Below are 18256 nucleotides of genomic sequence, written 5' to 3' on the forward strand. Positions count from 1 at the left end.
GACTCACGTTCATCAACCTCTTCAGCATACTCTGACCCACGTCGAGCCAGTACACACTGTGAAAACCCTGGACACATTGACTCATCAACCTCTTCAGCATACTCTGACCCACGTCGAGCCAGTCCACACAGTGAAAACCCTGGACACATTGACTCACGTCCACCAACCTCTTCAGCATACTCTGACCCACGTCGAGCCAGTCCACACAGTGAAAACCCTGGACACATTGACTCGCGTCCACCAACCTCTTCAGCATACTCTGACCCACGTCGAGCCGGTACACACTGTGAAAACCCTGGACACATTGACCCATCAACCTCTGCGCCAAACCTTTACTCACGTCGAACCAGTGCACACCGAAGGGACCGTGGAAACAACGGTGCATCATGCGCCCTCTTTGCACTCTTACCAGCCTGTGCACACTGCCCACTTGACCTTGCCCACGGTTCAGCCAGTTACCTCGGTCAAATCCGTTGAAACACAGCCACCGGTGCACCACGTAGAGTCCGTGAACACCTTCCACCACCTTCAGCCGGTCACATCGGTCAAATCCGTGAAGACCGTGACGCCGGTGCACCATGTGGAGTCTGTGAACACCGTCCACCATCTTCAGCCGGTCACGTCGGTCAAATCCGTGAAGACCGTGACCCCGGTGCACCAAGTGGAATCGGTGCACACCCACCCGATCGAGTCCGTGGAGACTCTTCATCATCCGATCGACTCTGTGGACGTTCTGCCGGCTGTCCAACGAACGCACACTTACACGAACACCGCCCCCGTGTTCCAGAAGAACGTGAACGTTCACGTGCAGAAGGACGTGTTCAGCGACTTCTTCAACAACATAGCGTCCAACTTGCCAACCCTGCCATCCTTGCCACAGCTGCCCCAACTGCCGTCGCTGCCATCGTTCCAGTTCCCCACGGTGCAAACGTCCACCGCCAGCCCATTAGAGGTGTCCACCGTGGTGAACACCTACGTGTCCGAGGACCACGCCAGGGACTCCGTCACGGTCGACAACCCGCTCTTCGGCCATGACAACCTGCCCAGCCACGTCACGCAGCATGTCACGCCCTCCAAGGAGTACGTGCAACCCACCGACGAGAACGGCGGGTACATCTATTGAGGTGAATAGACGCGGACGTTTCAGGGACCAATCTGTTCAGTTCGTGTGAAGCTGTTGGAACCCGAAGAAATGATTTAGAGTCTCCAATCGCTACCAGTGGAACGCGGGTTTGCAACGAAGCGAAAGGAGCTCGTAAGAGTCGGGGGGGGTGTGTGTGTGTATGCTAAGAATGAATGTTTCAACACACTTTGTAAGTAAATAAAATTTTTTATTCCAAATATTCGGCCAACCGATCGCAATCCTGTCTGTAGACCAGGCCCGGGCAACTTCTTCCCCGCTGTCGCTTCACCACTCCCACCACTAGTATACCGATCCCCCATTGTTAACTATTTCATGCTTTGCCTCGCGTCCTGTGACTGAGAATATATGCGTGTATATTTACAGTCGACAGGAGTTTGGTGGGGGGACCCAGAAGTAGGGAGAAGAGGGGTCTGTGGCTCGCGAGCCGCGAGTTGCACAGGCCTGCCGTGAACAGTGCTTATAGAGAGATAATACATGAGACACTTTGGGAGATATTGTCGCAATCATAGTTAACACTCTAGAACCGGGACCTGTACCGATGGACGGCCCACTACCATAAATGGCATTTCTTGCGTGGGTTCATGTTCGATCCCACGGGACATTGCCAAGCTTTGCTGAACTCCTCGGAATTCTTCAGCACACCGTAAAGTCTCACGTGCCCCGGGCAATGGGAGTCCAACAGCACCCACCTGAGAGCCTTCGACGTGTAGGTTTCGCACCACAGCTGAAAGAAATTGCAACTTATTCGGTGACGTTAAAGATTGCCGATCAAATCGACCCCGACAAATTCAATAGATAACGTTCGATCAAATATTCATGACCAGAGAAAGTCAGTCCACGATTTGCATAAGTGTCCGGCAGTCTAATTGCGAATATTGACAAAACCGATCTCTCGGATCGACCGGGCCCCGGATCCTCGGCTAAAAGCTTTCGTCGGAAGCATCAACGATTCAGGGCTCGAACAGCGAATCTCCATCAACGGCTCTCGGCCGTATTGAGTAATCCCGGACGATCTTACGTGCGCGAAACCGAGGAATACGAGCTGCTCGTGAGTGAGATGAGTGAATCCCGGAAGTAGGGGCTCTTGACCGTGCCTGGCCTTCCATCTTTCGTAAGCGATCACCGCCTCCCTAAGGCCGCCATTGTCCGCTATATTCTCGCCGAGTGTTCGTTCACCGTCGACGTAATCGTCCACCTGCGGGCAACAAATTCGTCATCGACCTGCCGATCGATCGCACCAATTTTCTAAATACGTGTTAATTTTGGGGAGAGATATGCAAAAAGGAAAAAACGGAAAAGGGAACGGAGTAGTACATCCGTCCATTATTTGCTAATAACTCGGTAAATAATAGTAGTGGCGAGTTTGGTGTTACGATATATATTGTTAGAAACCGTCTATGTTACAGTGATGTCACGTCGAAAATCGTCTAGAACCGATACGGGAAAAGTTTCCTCTTAGCGGTGGGACTTAGAAAAATTTTCGTCCAACGGCCGACGGAGTAGCACATCCGTCCATTATTTGCTAATAACTCGGTAAATAATAGTAGTGGCGAGTTTGGTGTTACGATATATATTGTTAGAAACCGTCTATGTTACAGTGATGTCACGTCGAAAATCGTCTAGGACCGATACGGAAAAAGTTTCCGGAAAAAATTTTTGACACTTTCACTGAGAGATAAAATTTTATATGGTATACAAAACACACTGTGCTGGGTAAAAAAGCCTGAGTAAACATTTTTACTCGGCACTACTATATAAATACTGAATGATTTTTTTGAACACCCTGTATACGAATTCCTTTTGAAAATCCGTCGGATGGAATTAGACATCGGGCACTTGCCTCTTCCTCGTAGTAACCGTTGTAATGTTTTATGAAGCATTCGGTCTTCGCTGTGTACTCGAGAATAGTCTCGTTGGTCCACCATTGTCTCACGTTGCCGACGCTGTCGTAGTGTCTGCCATTATTGTCGAAGCCGTGGGTCAGTTCGTGGCCAAGTACTGTGCCAATAGCGCCATAGTTTAAAGCTCTACAGTGAAAGAGACACGTTTTTAAGATGTCATATATACAATATGCTACAATGATTTTTGTCGTTTGTATCTTCACTATCTGCAGCAGAGCTGCTCAGCATGCCTGTTAGGCCGCAAGGCAGCCGTAGCTTGCCACGTAACTGTGGCAATGCGACAAATGCAGCGTTACCCGCGGAGGCGTGGCTTAGAGCCCCGCGGGGGCGTGGCCTCGTGCCCGACGTTCTGTGTAAGCCCCCACGGGCAGACGCTGAACAGCTCTGATCTACAGGAAGAGTCGCTAGAGTGGTATAGCGACTCTTTAAACATTATTTTGCTATCTGTACTGTATAGACGAATCGATAAAAATCATTAGAGCGTCGTGTACATTAATGAGGAATTGATCTTACTCCAGACCCAGTTCGTAAAATGGAAATTGAAGGATTCCAGCTGGTATAGCTGCATGCAGATTAGAGGGGAGGTAAATTCGCATGTTTATGATCATGAAATATTTATGTTCGCCTTAATTACTTTCAGCAACAGGCTATGAAAACCGACGTCGATACGTACTTATGTGATTGAACTGGTACGTGTGGAACGCGTTCACGTCTGTCGGGTCGGTCGCCCAGCTGGAAAATAAAGTGACGTACTGAGAACAATTCTGTACAAACAATGATCAAAATTACGATGAACTAAATAAATAAATTTTGATCGTGCACACAGCAGACGAAAAACGTACAAACGAAAAACAACATCCTGCAGGATCTGCTACTTACTACGACACATTGTTATAATTCATTTGATGAAGACACTCCAGCTCAGACACGGACATCAGTCGAATGATCTGCAGCATATTGTTCAAGTAGCCTGTCTCCGAGAGCTCTATCTGAAAGCACGCAGTTCAATTTTCCTCACTGTGCTGCATTTCAGAAAATACGTCGCATATGAAATTAAGCAACCTAACATAATCATCATGCTATTACGAATTAACCGTCCCTTACGCCTTCGTAGTATTCGTTGAGAACTTCCTCGTCGAACAGCCAGTCGGGGAATCCGATCTGCGACTGCATCTTCTGATTTTTCTCCAACGTGGCCGTTTTTGTCTGCTCGTCCATCCAGTCGGTTTTCGAAACCAGCGAGGCGAACGCTTCCTTTATGTCTCCGAGCATCTCGAACACCCTTTTGCCCTTGTTCTCGTGGAAGGACGGGTCCACGTACAACCAGGACACTGCCATCCCTAAAACGTAACGGACCGCGTTCAGAAGAATCCTCGAATTCCGCAATAAAATCCGCGACGGCCTTGGTTTACATTTCAGAAACCAAGCAGCGACAACTGACAAAAGAGAATCCTCACTGACCCATCAGCTCGTTCACCGCGCCTGCGCAGAGGATCGATTTCGACTCGCCGATCTCGACGTCGGTCATCTCGTTCACGTATTTCCGCCAGACGCTCCTCAGGTTCTCCGAAGAGTGAGGGACCACGATGTCGACTATCACCCACCAAAGGTACGTTTCTGAAATGCACGGAAACGGGGGACCGTCGGTAGTTGTGGCTCGACTCACAAGGTCATCTAAATGTCTATTTATCGTTGCACGGGAAAGCAAAGGTCAAAGTTACGCTTCCTCATTAAATGTACCAATTATACCATAGGAGCCAAAATGGTAACTCAGTTAAATGAGACCATTTGACCATCTGTCCTCATTTAATACTGCTTACAAAAGCTTACGAGAAAGCCACTCTATTTCATCTGTCAATTGTGACCCGCTAAATACAGTGTCTACTCGATACATGTCCAAAACACGGTCTAGCCAGGGACACGTATCGGCCAGGAGGTACCATTCTTCGATCCACGCGACCTTACACTCTCTTCTTGGCCCTCACGGGATACACCGCGGTAGGGGGGATAATTCCGCGACGTATATCGGCCGTGCCTTGGCGACATATATAGAGAATTCACTGTATACGTTTCTGACGCAGATAGCCGATCACATTAAATCACCTAATTCCTCCTGATCGATGATGGCGAGGATGAAAGCGATCTCCTTCAGGAACTCCAGGTCGCCAACGAGCAGCTTGTCCGTCCCGTCCAAGTCCACCGTGTCGACGTCCTTGAAGACCATCTCGATGAACGGCCGCCACAGTGGTTGCGGCGTGATCGTCGAATTCGTTTCCATGATGTACGCGTCCGTCAGCTTCTGTAGCTCGTCGGCCGTCATATAATCAGCGTCCGTGGGTTCGTCCTCCCATATTGTCTGATTACTATCGGAACTAGAATACTGCGGCAAACGGGACAATTCCCCGTGATTAACACTAAATTAACACTAATCCTACCGAGCCTCAAAAGCAACTGGTCTTTTCTCGATATATGTCGCAAATGCCTGCTTGATAACCGTCGCAGGACTATCCCCACTACCGCGGGGTATACCCCGTGGGGAGCCTCGAAGCTCGATAGTATCTCCTATAATATATATGTCGCTGGCAAGACCCGTGTCGTTGACGTATATCGAGAAAACGCTGTATGTTGTCTTATAAAACTGACGAGATTGAATTTATAACACATGCTCTACTAAATATATGCATTTGTTCGTTAGCCACGAAAGCATCTTTGTAATTTCAGTAACCGTAAAATAAATAATCTGGAATGTGGGTTCGGTGCTAACGATGGGTGCCCGTAATTGGCGGCGCATGTAATAGTGATTTTCGTAATTGGACAGATTCGCTTTTTCTTCCGCGAGAATTCATTTGCATTGAACGAGCGTACTCACTAAAAGGAACAACGTGGACATCTCCTGAAGAGTCTCGACGACGTCCTCGAGCTCGCCGGGGAATGGGAAGGTGTCGTTCGCGGTACAGGCGTCGAAAGTGCCATTACTGACGACCTGCCTAATGACGTCGGTCATGTAAGCCACCTCTGCGTCCTCGTATTTGCTGTGCTCCTCGTCATCGTCCTCCTCGTCGTCCGTTTCGTCCTCCAGCTTCCGGAAACGCGATCTGATCGAGTGCAATCGTTTCTCCAGCTCCTTGTCGCTGTTCGACAGACACGATGCACACTGAGCACTCTCCGCACGGCGATTAGGATACTACGTACAGCCGTTGGCACGGCTATCAAAATCATTTCACGCGAATGTGTGTGCCCGATATATCAAGGACGCGTTTTCCTTTTTATAAAGGTCTCAAGGACTGTTTTCCGCAGCGGACACGCGACCGTGATCGATAATGATTCGGATCGCTCCGCTTCGCCTCGGGATCGTTTAGCGCGCCGAGATATACATCTCTTTCCAATATTTACTCCATCGATCTCGAGGGGGAGCGGCCATTGTCTGCAGATGCTGTGATAGACGCGGCACGTGATATCGATCACGTTCGTTTGACAAACTGAACGCAAATAGAACCAACAGTCGCGGGAAATTGCGAGATCGTAGCTCCTTATTAGTAATATTATACATTACCATTCACAGACACATTACATTACCATCTACTCGAAATGGTACCTTCGTTTCGAACGATCCACTGGAATTCCAATTATTGTTATTGCAGTCGAGGTACAGAACTTATTCGAAATTGTCGATTTGAGAGGTCTTCTAGTCTCGGTTCTTTAATACAGAGTGTGAAAAGAGTGGTAACGATAATTGAATGCCAGTTCCTCGATCGGTTCTAATTTTAAACAATCTTTTTTACTAATTGTATTGAAAACAGTTAGATGTATGTATATAATGCTTATCCAAGTGTAAAAAAGAATTAATATTGTAAGATACAATGCATGTTGGAACTGGCAATCTACGAATACAGTGTTTACTCGATGTATGTCCACAACTCGGGTCTACCCGAGGACATGTATCGGCAAGGAGATACTGTTCTTTGAATAGTGAACTATGAAGGGACAGCGAAGCTCTAGAGGCTCATGGCCCCCCACGGGGTAAACCCCGCGGAGTGGGGATAGTTCTGTGACGTTTATCAAGCAGGTATTTGCGCCATATATCGAGTAAAGACCGTATAGAGTTATATTCGAATTGATTTACATCTTTTTTTCACACTCTGTAGAAACTTGAAAGTGCCCAAGGAAGGTCGAATAAAAGTGAACGCGATTGTACTTGGGAAAAGGGTTGCTGATGATGGGTGTGTCCAGCAGCATGATGTTCTTAGTGGTGTTCCGCGGGTCAGGCATCACGTCGAAACCGAAAAAGACGTCCCTTCCGAGAACTTTCTTCACTCTAGCAATCTGTTCGATGTAACCACTCCTCTTCTTGGTCAATGCGGCCGGCAGCGCTGGCAAATTGAGCGTCTCCAACAGCTCGAACAGCGGCGCGAGTCCTAGGTCGTTCAGCGCGTCTGAAAAAATGAAATTTGGAACCCACTTGTTGCAATTTCTTCTTCCTCGCTTGCTAACTTCTCCCTTACGCAAAAGTTTCACGCTAGGTTTACGGGTCCTGTCAAAATTACGGTTTTCTAGTATCTTTAATTTACTGTTACTGAGATTGCAAAGAGGAATGATTCACAACATTTCTTTCGGGATATATTATAAAAATAATGGCTGAAAATTTGGGTACGTATTTTCTTGTGATTTTTAGAAAGTAATGTAAACTGGCCACTTTTAGTGCTCCGTAAACCTAAACAAATCGAACCTCTACGCAAAGCAGCGTTGAAACGTAAGAATTTTAAACGGAAAGAAATTTTGTTTAGTTTTTTTTTTTTTGTCAGATCAATTTTACTTTGAGGTCCGCAGTCTAATTGTATACTGGAGTTACTGGATTAATTAACGAGAACTGTAAGATAGAGGATAAATTGCGAAAACGAAATACCAACGTCCACGCAGCTGTTGTACAATATTTTAGCCTGACCGACGGCCCACGGTGCATTGCTTTTGGTACTATTGTCCCTCAGAAGTCCCCTGATCTTTCGATAAACTCGATCTCTTCGTTCGTCGAACCACGAATTCCCTAAACCGCTGTCTGGCACGGGATGTTCCTCAGGCCACTTTCCACAAACGTACCTTACGAAATATACAGAAAAAGTTAATGTAAAACGAACAATATAAAACAAAAACGTTTGTACATTGATAACAGTAAATATACAAGGTGCTCCACCTAAATATCTCCTTTACTTTTGGTGAAGTAACGAATGTTTTTAATGCAACTGTTATTTTATTCTCAAGGTCCTTTCTCCAGTGTTTCCAAGGTTATCAATATTTTTTTCTTATAAATGTATATTTCTTTTCCTTGTATATTCTAGTTGACATTAAAGCGCATTTAGGCATATTAATGATATGACCTTGAAGTAACCTTTCACAAAAATTGAATCTCAATTAGAATATAGAAGGAAAAAAAATATATATTTACAAGAGAAATGATATCGATGACCACCAAAACTCCGGAAAAAATGGCCGTACAGTCGTCTACTATCTTATGCGTTTGGGAACATAAAGTGCATTCTGCAGCGTGTATGTATGTGTGTACATCGTGAGATGGTATGGTGCTTTAGATGATTCCGGGTTGGAGACACGTGTACTCACTTATAAAAATCGTCGCAAGGATCTACGGACGTGTCCATAGATTCTTTCAGACTAGCCGCTAGAGAAACAAAAGTCTTATAGAATACTTTGTCCTCGTTTTGTGTCTTTCTCACATGAATATTTCATGATTCTATCTTCGTAAAATGTGGAAAGAATTAATTACCGGTATGCAAAGAATATATTTGACATGTCACTATAATTTTGTTGATAAAAACGGTAAGAGAATATTGATTTTAGACTCACCCATACGGACGCACATCTCTGACTCGCAGAGCTTCGCATGTTTGTGGGTAAAATCTGCAGAAAAACAAAAATTGCTGAAATTATTTTCTTCTTTTCTGGATTATATTTATTTCTCCGCGCCGTATTTTATTTACAAGAACATATCCAATCGGTTTAATTTAAAAGGGAATTGTTTCAAATCAGAATGCGATTCAGATGTACATATTTTGTAGATATAATCACAACATTTTATCTTTCCTTAATTCCCAGATTAATTATAAATGCGATCTCAACAGCGCGCATTACAGGCCATTAAGATCAATCAAAACGGGCTATGATGAAGTATTACGAAGATTCCAATCTCCGCAGGTTTAATGAACTGACTCAGCAAAAGATAATTTAATCACACGAGTCTATCAAATTCTACGCCTTTTTTGCTTCAAACAATAGAGATTCCGTTGCTGTGCAATTAATTCAAGCAGGCATGAAGGCAACAATACGGCTGCAAGCTAATTTATGCAAAATTTTCTTCGAAAAATGCATAGAGCATCAGGCGAAACATTGCGTAATGGAACTTTCATATTTAAACAATGCTTTGCTTCATCATAAAAATAAAATTACCGCAAATACGAAATCCTACGCTGCACTGATTTAAACATTTTTTAAACAAAACAAATTCGAAGGTAATGGTTTAATTGGCACGTTAGTTTTGAAATCATACTATTAAGTTCGATGATTCGGACTTAATAGCCAATGGAAAACGGTCAAACGCAAATTAATTTTCCATTTGCTACTTAAAATTCATTCGCAATTATCCACCGTGCAATTTCAGGTACTTACACAATACAGAAATCGTCAGCGCAGCTATCACACAGAGAGCCATCAACAGGAGCAAGAGAATGATCACGCAATTAGGAACGTATCTACGTCTCCTGAAGCTGAAACAGATCGAACAGTCAGTTTTGATCGACAGGCGTAAATCTCTCGATCACTTACTAGGCACCTCTGGATCTTATCGGCACCAGGTTGGTGTTGCTGGCAATCGTGTAAATCGATTGCGCTTCATCCTCTGGGAACAAGCAAAGGAAAATTAAAAGCGAAACTAATGCCCTAACGATCCATTTTGACGTTCATTATCAGCAACATATCTCCCAAGAAAATCCTCAAGCTCGGTGCGTGAAGCATTGAACATGTCGAAACGGAAAATTTTTCAATAAAATAAAAAGTGGAAAGTACAAATCAATCTCCAGGCTTTCGACATAGAAGTTCCAGACGGCAAAAAAATCCATTTTCGACATCCGCTCTACTCGAGCTGTAGCACCTACACCATACACGTCACAAATATCACGAGCTGCTGCTTGCGTAGCTTTTTGACCAAAAATTGATTCAAATGAAATAATTCGAAAAAGCAGACAGGTTCGTAGAGCAAGAAAAAGGCTTTCGATATAAACTTCACCTAACGGAACCGAAAATTGCTGGAAAAAAATAAACTAGAAAAAACCGCGGTAATTTATTACACAGCCCAGTACATAGCATTGAAGCAGGAACAGAAACACTGTCGGGCATAACGGCCGCGTAACTCGGCAAACTGGCGATTTTTCATCAGTCGCGGGCCGTGTAATCTGAGGTGGCCGCGACCGTAGAGGCATGAATGACAGTGCGTCTTGATTACAGGAAGACAGAAAAGGAGGGCAGGTATATCCCCGGCGAAGAAGTTGAAGTTTCTGAATGACGGTTTCCGGAAGCGGGTGGCTGGACTGCCGCGACGAACGTCTGGATTTCATCGTCGGAAGTTACGACGACCGGAGGTTACGTAGAGAACGAGGAGGAACGGCCGGGCAGGAAGAGGCGAACGAGAAGTCTATATAAATATACTCACTGCGCTCGTTCATGCTGAATGGCCCACTGACCGGATCGAACTGACGACACTGAACAACCTCGAGGGACAACGAGCCATCCATACGTTCACATTTTCCTGGTTCGCCGGTGGTTCGCGTCACGACGTCCCACAGCTCGTCAATTTTCACCGGGCCGGTCGCGTTCACCCCGGCCACGTGTCGCGCCCCATTAGAACGGCGAGCCGCGATGACTATGCCGTCGTGAAGTTTTAATGAAGCCCCGCCCCGGACCTGTTGGCAAGTTTCGCGGTTCATCCGGCAAATTTTCTGCCCGCACAATAGGGAACCCCCCCTTCCCCCTAATCGCCGGGACAACGGCACTCCGGGAAGTTGCCGGCGAATTCGGAAATTAACGACCTCGCGAAAGCGTGTAATTAATGCGTGCCGCGTTTCTCGGTCTTACGGGAAACGCGCGGACTATGAAAGGAAAGGGGACCGCACGGGTAATCGAATTGTTACAGCACGATCTGTAAAAGGAACTCAGCGGAACAAGATCTAAAGAAGATGGAAAATATAGATATAAAATATATTTTCAACCCTTCGCACTCGAGCGAAGCGCCACTGAAAATTTTTGTGGCATTGTTTCAAAGAAATTACCAAAGCCGAACGGTTGAATATTGTACGTGGAATTCGGATCAGTTTCGTACGAATAAAATGAAGATATTCTAAGTTTTAGAGTTAAAGTAGCGTCGAGTTCAAAGGGTTAATAATCTACGAGGGGGTTCCTGAAAGGAGGATCTAAGCTTCCTCGTAAAAGAGCACCGGAAGTGCTCCGGAAGTCTCGGCGTCCGGATCGTTGCGGCCGATGGAGAACGCGCGGACGATAAATGGAAATGATCTATAACAGGGATCCAGTGTGATAAGTCGTTAATCTGTGCTAGTGGGGATGTACTTTTGAAGCCAACTTTTAATCATCCGCGACGTCAGTGGGTTCCCTAAACGACGCAAGGCACTAAGCTTCCTCGTTAAAGATTAAGAGCACCGGAAGTACTCTTTCGAATCGACCTTCGAGGCAATCGACTCGTGCAGAGTTGATCATTAAAACATGAAAGCGGTGATCGATATACACTCCTGCCCATAAGTCTTCGGACACCTCTGGTTTTTAGCGAGACTCTGGTATTTTGCTATAGATTCCGAATAGATGGCGGATTTTATGCGTTTATGAATTATTAAAAATGCGATTATATTGCCTGTGACTTGATGTAATGATTATGAGGAGGAATGGATGTCTGTGCAGCTCCTGTTTCCTGCAATTAATGCAGACAATTTTTATTTTGCATAGAGATCCGCTATGAATCTTTAACTACGTAATATAAATGTCCTCGCGTGTTCAGTAATAATTAGAACCTCGATGAAATAATTCGTTAAAAATTATGAAACAGCCACACACCGATCACCAGATTTTAACTGAGCAGACAGGTATGGAGCCTTTGTGCCACTTCAAAAACACATTTACGGACTATTTTGGAACGAGAATGTAATAACAGAAAGTATGAGAAAAATTGATGCCAAGAATAGTGAAACTTCTAGGAAACTTCTAGGGTTCTTTACTTCCTGGTAAGATTTTTTATGTGTGAGTGTAGCATTCTTCCCTTGGCCAGGTAAACCTTGAAAAATTATTTTATTTTTGCAGAGTTCAACGGAAATATGATCACTGTCCCAAGACTTATGGGCGCGAGTGTATATACCGTTGTTCACAATTTAAAGAAAGTTCCCTTCCGCTAGGAGGACAGTCTAGACGTACAGTCTAGACCGCGGAGCGTAATGTAATGGCCGATGTTGCAGGAAATGGATTTAGCGAACCCGCGGGCAGTATGCGCATTAGCGTACGAAAGTGGTAATTTGCGTAGAGGCAAAATTCCGGGCGACGCGATCGCACACGTTCGACAGGGTTGATAATTTTTCCCCGGAAAATCGCGTGCAGCGAACGTCTTCAACAGAGTTCTACTACGTTGCACCGATTAACGATAAAACAATCCCCCCCTCTCCTCCCCTCGCCTACTTGGGAAACGCACGGTTACGCGGAGAAAGCGGAAAATAAACTGTGCGAAATGTGCGAATCGCCATTAGGTCGCGTAATCGGTGAAGAGCATCTCGGGGGAACAAAGTGGCACGAAAAAACGTGTAACAGAAAATCAATGTCTTGTTGCGTATTGTTCGCCGCTTTTGAACATTTACTCTCGAGCGGCGCTGGGAAACATTAAAAAATTAGAGCGCGTGAAGAAAGTGTGCGAAAATTGGGAAAGACTTTCGAAAAAAAAAACATAGGACTGCAGCCATTCGAATGAAATTATTTTTCATAATCGGAAGATGTAGAATAAAGCGGGGAACATTTAAAAATATTAAACAGTTTTCTTTTTATAACACTTTCATTACCCGACTGTAAGTGAAAAGCTTTTCCGGAATGAAAATCATTTTAAGGAACGACTGAGACATCGATGAAATCCGTAATCAACGAAAATTGGCGTCCCCGTTATCGATCGGGGCTATTATCGCGCGATGACCAGCAGAATAGGCGAACAATGACAATCGATGTCTTCCGAGAAAATAGGTTGACATCGCGTCGGCATCGCGGGTCAACGCGGACAGTCGCGATACAAATTGTTGCAAAGGCTGAATAAAACCGCGCGGTAAGTGGAGCTGTTCCACAAATTATCTCCGATGAATTTGCATTCCTGAGAAGGTAATGATATTACCCGCGGGTAATGAATTTGCAAGTGCCCCCCTCCATTTCGATTTCTGCGTTCTGGGAACGCTCGGAAGGTGGTCAGCGAAGTATTCGCGGACGCAGAAAAATGTCCGCGGCGACTTGGAACGACATTGTCGCCGGAGGGCACCGCTGGGGGCCATTTTCGCTGAGAACTAGAATTCCCCGTGACATTATGCCTTTCGATTTCGTTCGTACGACCGAACGGAACCTAACACACCGGTCGATTAGAATAAACAATGTATCAAACAGAAACCGACTGGAAAAACGTCCATTTCTTCTACCTGTTACCTAACATTTGCTCATAATCACCATCTATAATGTGCTCGATCACGTATTCTAAGGAGTTATTGCCGTTTTTGTATGCTCCGCGTACAGTGGATCCAGAAAGTGTTCGAACGCCCAACTTCCAGGCACCGAGAAATTGTTGATGTTTAAACAGCGATAATTTCGTTAAAATAAATAATACGACAATAAACCTGGACTCGTTCTAAAGCTCGAAGCCTCTGCTTTCGCACATATTTTATTTTTTATTGTGGAATATTCCTGTATGATGTAGCAGATGAAAAACTGGGAAAATGCTAGAAATTGTCTGTGAAAATGTCAGAAAAATTTTTTGACTTCTTAAAAATTGATCTATGATTTTTTTTCGTTCAAAGGTGACGAAAATTGTTCCGAAAATGGGAAATGTGGTGTTCGAATACTTTTTGGATCCACTGTACGTGTCCCGGTGATCAGTAACATAAATTACAGTGTAATTCGCGTTTTTAGAATCTGGCAGTTGTCTGATTTTTTTTAAGTATGTAAATATATGATTGTCCATTTTGAAAGGATCAGCGATGTCATTGAGGTTCAATGAACGTTCGAAACCGATGACTGGACAAACGAAAACGTTTTTGCGCGGTTCCAAGAATAAATTCGTGAAGAGCAAATAGGCAATATAAAAATTCATAACTTCATAGAACCCACAATTAAATACAAATTTATCGCTTTTGCATATTTGTATGTTTGCATGTTTGAATAACTAGAAGCGGCCAGAAGAAAGCGTGAAAGTGTGAATCAACATAGTGGCAAGAACTATTGTAAGTCAATAAGAGCGTTTCGTAATACCTAATAACCCCGGCGAGGGTTATCTAATCAAAATTAAATTTAATTGCAACTTCCTGTAATTACATTTACGTTATTTTTCTATCAGTGCGTTTTCTTGCGATACGGTGTTGTTGTAAAATTACTGTATAGAAAACATTCATGTCCATTTCCTTTCACTGTAACTGTCTCATTGAACGGTACAGGAAACGACTAGGGACCAGTAATATTTCATTATGCGACAAGTTACGTTCCATTTGATAAATGAATTTCGAAATTAAAATACGAGTCGTCCAATCGTGAGAAAAGTGAGATAACTCAACAATTTTTTAAATTCTTTTGTATTGGTTCACTAGGTTTGAAGTCACTCCAACTTTTCACAGTGAAAACGTCACAATTCAATCAATCAACAATTATTCGCAGGAAGAACGACATAACTGAAAATATATTTACAGAAAAATGTATAAAAATGAATATATGAGGAATATACATGAAAATAGTATCTAAACAATAATAAATTATTTTACATTTCTTAGTAATACACAAAATTAGAAATTTGGCGATTCTAGGTAATTTTCAAACGGCTCTCCTGTAAAATTTCCTTCTTTAGACTAATGTCACTTTTCGTATGAATGTACAATGTATAGAAGAATAGTTCAAAGAAAGTAAAAAAAAAAATAGAAATACTTTTATCACCGTTTTAATAATTCAGAACTTGATAAAACAAGTTCGGTATCCGTCGGGACAGTTTCAGCTATCTGGCTGTTGGATAAAAACGGTATAAAAATGTTTTATTTGATCGCAGGCCGCGAATGCGAGCACGCAATGCTTGAACGCGAGGAAATCGCGATCGGGCATCGCGATATCAGGGGAAAGATGAGCGTCGTTAGAGAAAACTCTCTAAACAATAGAATTTCCCGGGGAGCTGCACGCGTTAATTGCTTCTGGCTGTTAAATTCCGCAAGAGTCATTGAAATTCACGCGTAATAGTGTAATTAGCCGGCGCGGCGTGGAGCGAGGCCTTTCCGCGATCCTCGAGCCATTTTCCCCGGCTCCGCTGTGGCCACTCAGCGTGAAAAATGGCCCGCGGAGAGCTCGCGGCCGTAATTCATTATGCGAGATTACGAGTGTCAAGCCGATTACGCAACCGGTAGAGAAACACGGGATCGATGGAACGCCAGTGATCGACGTACACGGAAGACGGGGCCGTATCGCGGATCGATCGCCACGCGATTCGGCCATTTTCCGGTTCGCTTGCGCGGAAATACGATGCTCCGTAATTGCAGAATTTTGTAGCAAATCTTATCGATAGACACCGTGCCGATCTCTTCACGAAAGATTCTCCCGTTGTTGTTGCCATTGTTACTTTTTCCAGTTCCATTCCAGATTTTCACCGAGAACGAACGAAAGCGAAAATAAATCGTTGGAATCGGTATCCGGCGGAGGAAGTTTCGAGCGAATCAGTCGATTTCACAGCGCAGGAATTTTCTCCGAACATCGGTGAGCAGTGCCAGTAAATCGGCGAAACGATTACCGAGCCAAAGGAAGTGTGAAGTTACACGATAAATCGCGCCGGTGCGGAACCCTCTGAATGAATCTCATTGATCCCGAGATGACTCATTTCGGGCCTTTACATGATCGTTTTCCTTTTTCCATTTCTTTTTTTATTTCCTTTTTATCGACAGCCACGTCACGCTTCCCGTTCGAACAATTTACGATTGGCGCTTTCACGTTGCGCAAGTCTTACCGGAGCACGGATGACCGAGTGCTCCCGTTGTTTTGCCGGTCTTTTTCGAACAGGCGCAATTAGAGTAATGGTCGCCCGGCATGATCGATACTTAGAGCGGTAATTGCGCGTCCGAGGGAAACGAATTTTCGACGAAACAGACAGACAGAGAGAGAGAGAGAGAGAGAGAAAGAGAGAGAGAAAGAGAGGAACACGTAAATTGAATTAGGGATAAGAACGGATCGTTCGAGCTACGTTTTATTAATCGCCTCGATCGTCCGAACGAACTCACTCCCTGGAACGCTTTCAGAAACGAGCGAACGCCGTCACAATGTTGTCACTCGGTACATGGAAGATTCGACGTAACAATCGCTCTCTACCATTGTTCGGCGGCTTCCCCTTCGTGCCGAGAGATCACAATTTTTTCCTGGACGTCCAACTCCGCCGGAAGAACGTTCAAGACACTTCGAACAACATCTGCATCTGGTGGAATTCGGAAGCTCGACGCCCCGAAACGTACGGGAACGAAACGGTTCGGCGTGTTTATCTCCCAGTACAATGCACTGCGAGAACAATGGCAGCGGGTTGAACGTTCTGTTTGCGCGACTCGTTACCCTGGCGACATTCCATTGATTTCTATCACGGGTCTTCCCCGACGCACACTGATACCTGTCAACCACCTCACGGGAAGTTGCACACGACCGGTACGACGGAATATTATCTCTGACGGGTCAATCCTCTGTGCAACGATCTGGCAATATCAGCGAGCTCGCGATATATGTCAGCAAGCGGACAGTTAACCGGAGGATCTTACAATCACAGCGAATTCTCGATATATGTCAACACGCGTCTTGGATCGTGCAGGAGACGCACGAGCCATGTTTGCCCGCACTGGTAACCGAGCATTGACATGTGAGCGAAGAACATTTGATTTGAAATTGACTCGGTTTTGTCAACCAAGCTTTGAAACATTCTAATATTGCACAACTATACTTGGAAATTTAATGATCGATGGTAGTCCATCCGAAAGGGCTCTGAAGAAATAGAATTCTGTAAAAGATTATTTTCTTCGGAGACTGCAGTGATTTCTCGGTATATGTCGCCGAGGCCTGGATGATAGAGGTCGCGGAACTATCCCCACCACCGCAGGGAATATCCCAGAAAGCTCGAGAGGCCTCGGTCGCCGATAAGTGTAAACACGGCTCGGGTATGTCATCTAGACGATATAAGACCCGTGTTGACATATATCGAGAATTCGATGTGATTGTAAGATCCTACGGTTAACCGTCCAAACTGACCGGTAGACTAGCCACAATTCTAACGTACCCAAGTATTTAACCTACGTTTCCCAGGGTGAAAACTCACTTTTTCCGAATATGATGTTCGAAACTCCGATGCAACCATAACTCGACGCCGAGGTTCTATTAATAACTCAATCAAACGAACAAAATAAATCGGTGCGCTTCTCAGAGTAAGGTGCGAGGAGGGCTGGAATGAAACGACGAGTACTCCGGGGTGTTTATCACAAGACATAAAAATTAACTTTTATTAGAAAATAAATAAAAGTGTTGCAGAAGTATGATCGAGGGAGGGGGTGGGCTGTAGATTGGCAGACGGAAAGAGTAGAAGAGAATATACAGTGTGAAGGCTCCGATGTCGTCGCCGGTGTCTTCTTCAGTGTCGCGTAACAATTTCAGCTCGAGTGGACCAGGGGGTAGTATGGAGTACAATCTACGGGGTGGTTGGAGCAAGGGGGTGAGATTGCGTGGAAGTCGTTGCGCTCGAAACCGGTTGGTCGAAAACTTAGCGTGGAAAGACGACGATAAGCGAAGTTGGGGATAGAAGAATTTGTCTCCGAATCGGTCCGAGGTCTCCGCTAGCCGATCGTCACGACTCCTGGACGTCGTCGTCCTTGTGCCCTTCTGCTGGATAATACTGATCGAACACGTCCGACTCCGG

General features: G+C 44.9%; 1 protein-coding gene across 1 annotated transcript; it reads right to left on the reverse strand.

Annotated features, from left to right (window-relative positions):
* Window positions 1-1310: 1310 nt before the first annotated feature.
* Nep5 (M13 family metallopeptidase neprilysin 5) lies at window positions 1311-10912 on the reverse strand. Its single transcript, XM_076803361.1, has 18 exons — window positions 10760-10912; window positions 9877-9949; window positions 9721-9818; window positions 8902-8955; window positions 8659-8716; window positions 7949-8139; window positions 7241-7478; window positions 5915-6176; window positions 5149-5425; window positions 4507-4662; window positions 4150-4385; window positions 3925-4034; window positions 3719-3777; window positions 3559-3607; window positions 2985-3171; window positions 2163-2339; window positions 1692-1868; window positions 1311-1585 (listed from the first exon to the last, which is right to left on the reverse strand). Exons 1-17 carry the CDS (start codon window positions 10839-10841, stop codon window positions 1695-1697), a joined length of 2481 nt encoding a protein of 826 aa, XP_076659476.1. The 5' UTR covers window positions 10842-10912; the 3' UTR covers window positions 1311-1585; window positions 1692-1694.
* Between the last annotated feature and the right edge of the window lie 7344 nt (window positions 10913-18256).

The sequence above is a fragment of the Halictus rubicundus genome, chromosome 18, assembly GCF_050948215.1.
Source record: "Halictus rubicundus isolate RS-2024b chromosome 18, iyHalRubi1_principal, whole genome shotgun sequence".
Classification (NCBI taxonomy): domain Eukaryota; kingdom Metazoa; phylum Arthropoda; class Insecta; order Hymenoptera; family Halictidae; genus Halictus; species Halictus rubicundus.

Excerpts from the sequence above, each read along its gene's own strand:
- Nep5 (XM_076803361.1), bottom strand. The coding sequence starts at position 10,841 with ATGGATGGCTCGTTGTCCCTCGAGGTTGTTCAGTGTCGTCAGTTCGAT. Across the intron at positions 7,479-7,948 it reads CAACAGCTGCGTGGACGTTG|ACGCGCTGAACGACCTAGGA; the intron begins GTATTTCGTTTT and ends TCATTTTTTCAG. Across the intron at positions 5,426-5,914 it reads TGTCCACGTTGTTCCTTTTA|TATTCTAGTTCCGATAGTAA; the intron begins GTGAGTACGCTC and ends CGTTTGCCGCAG.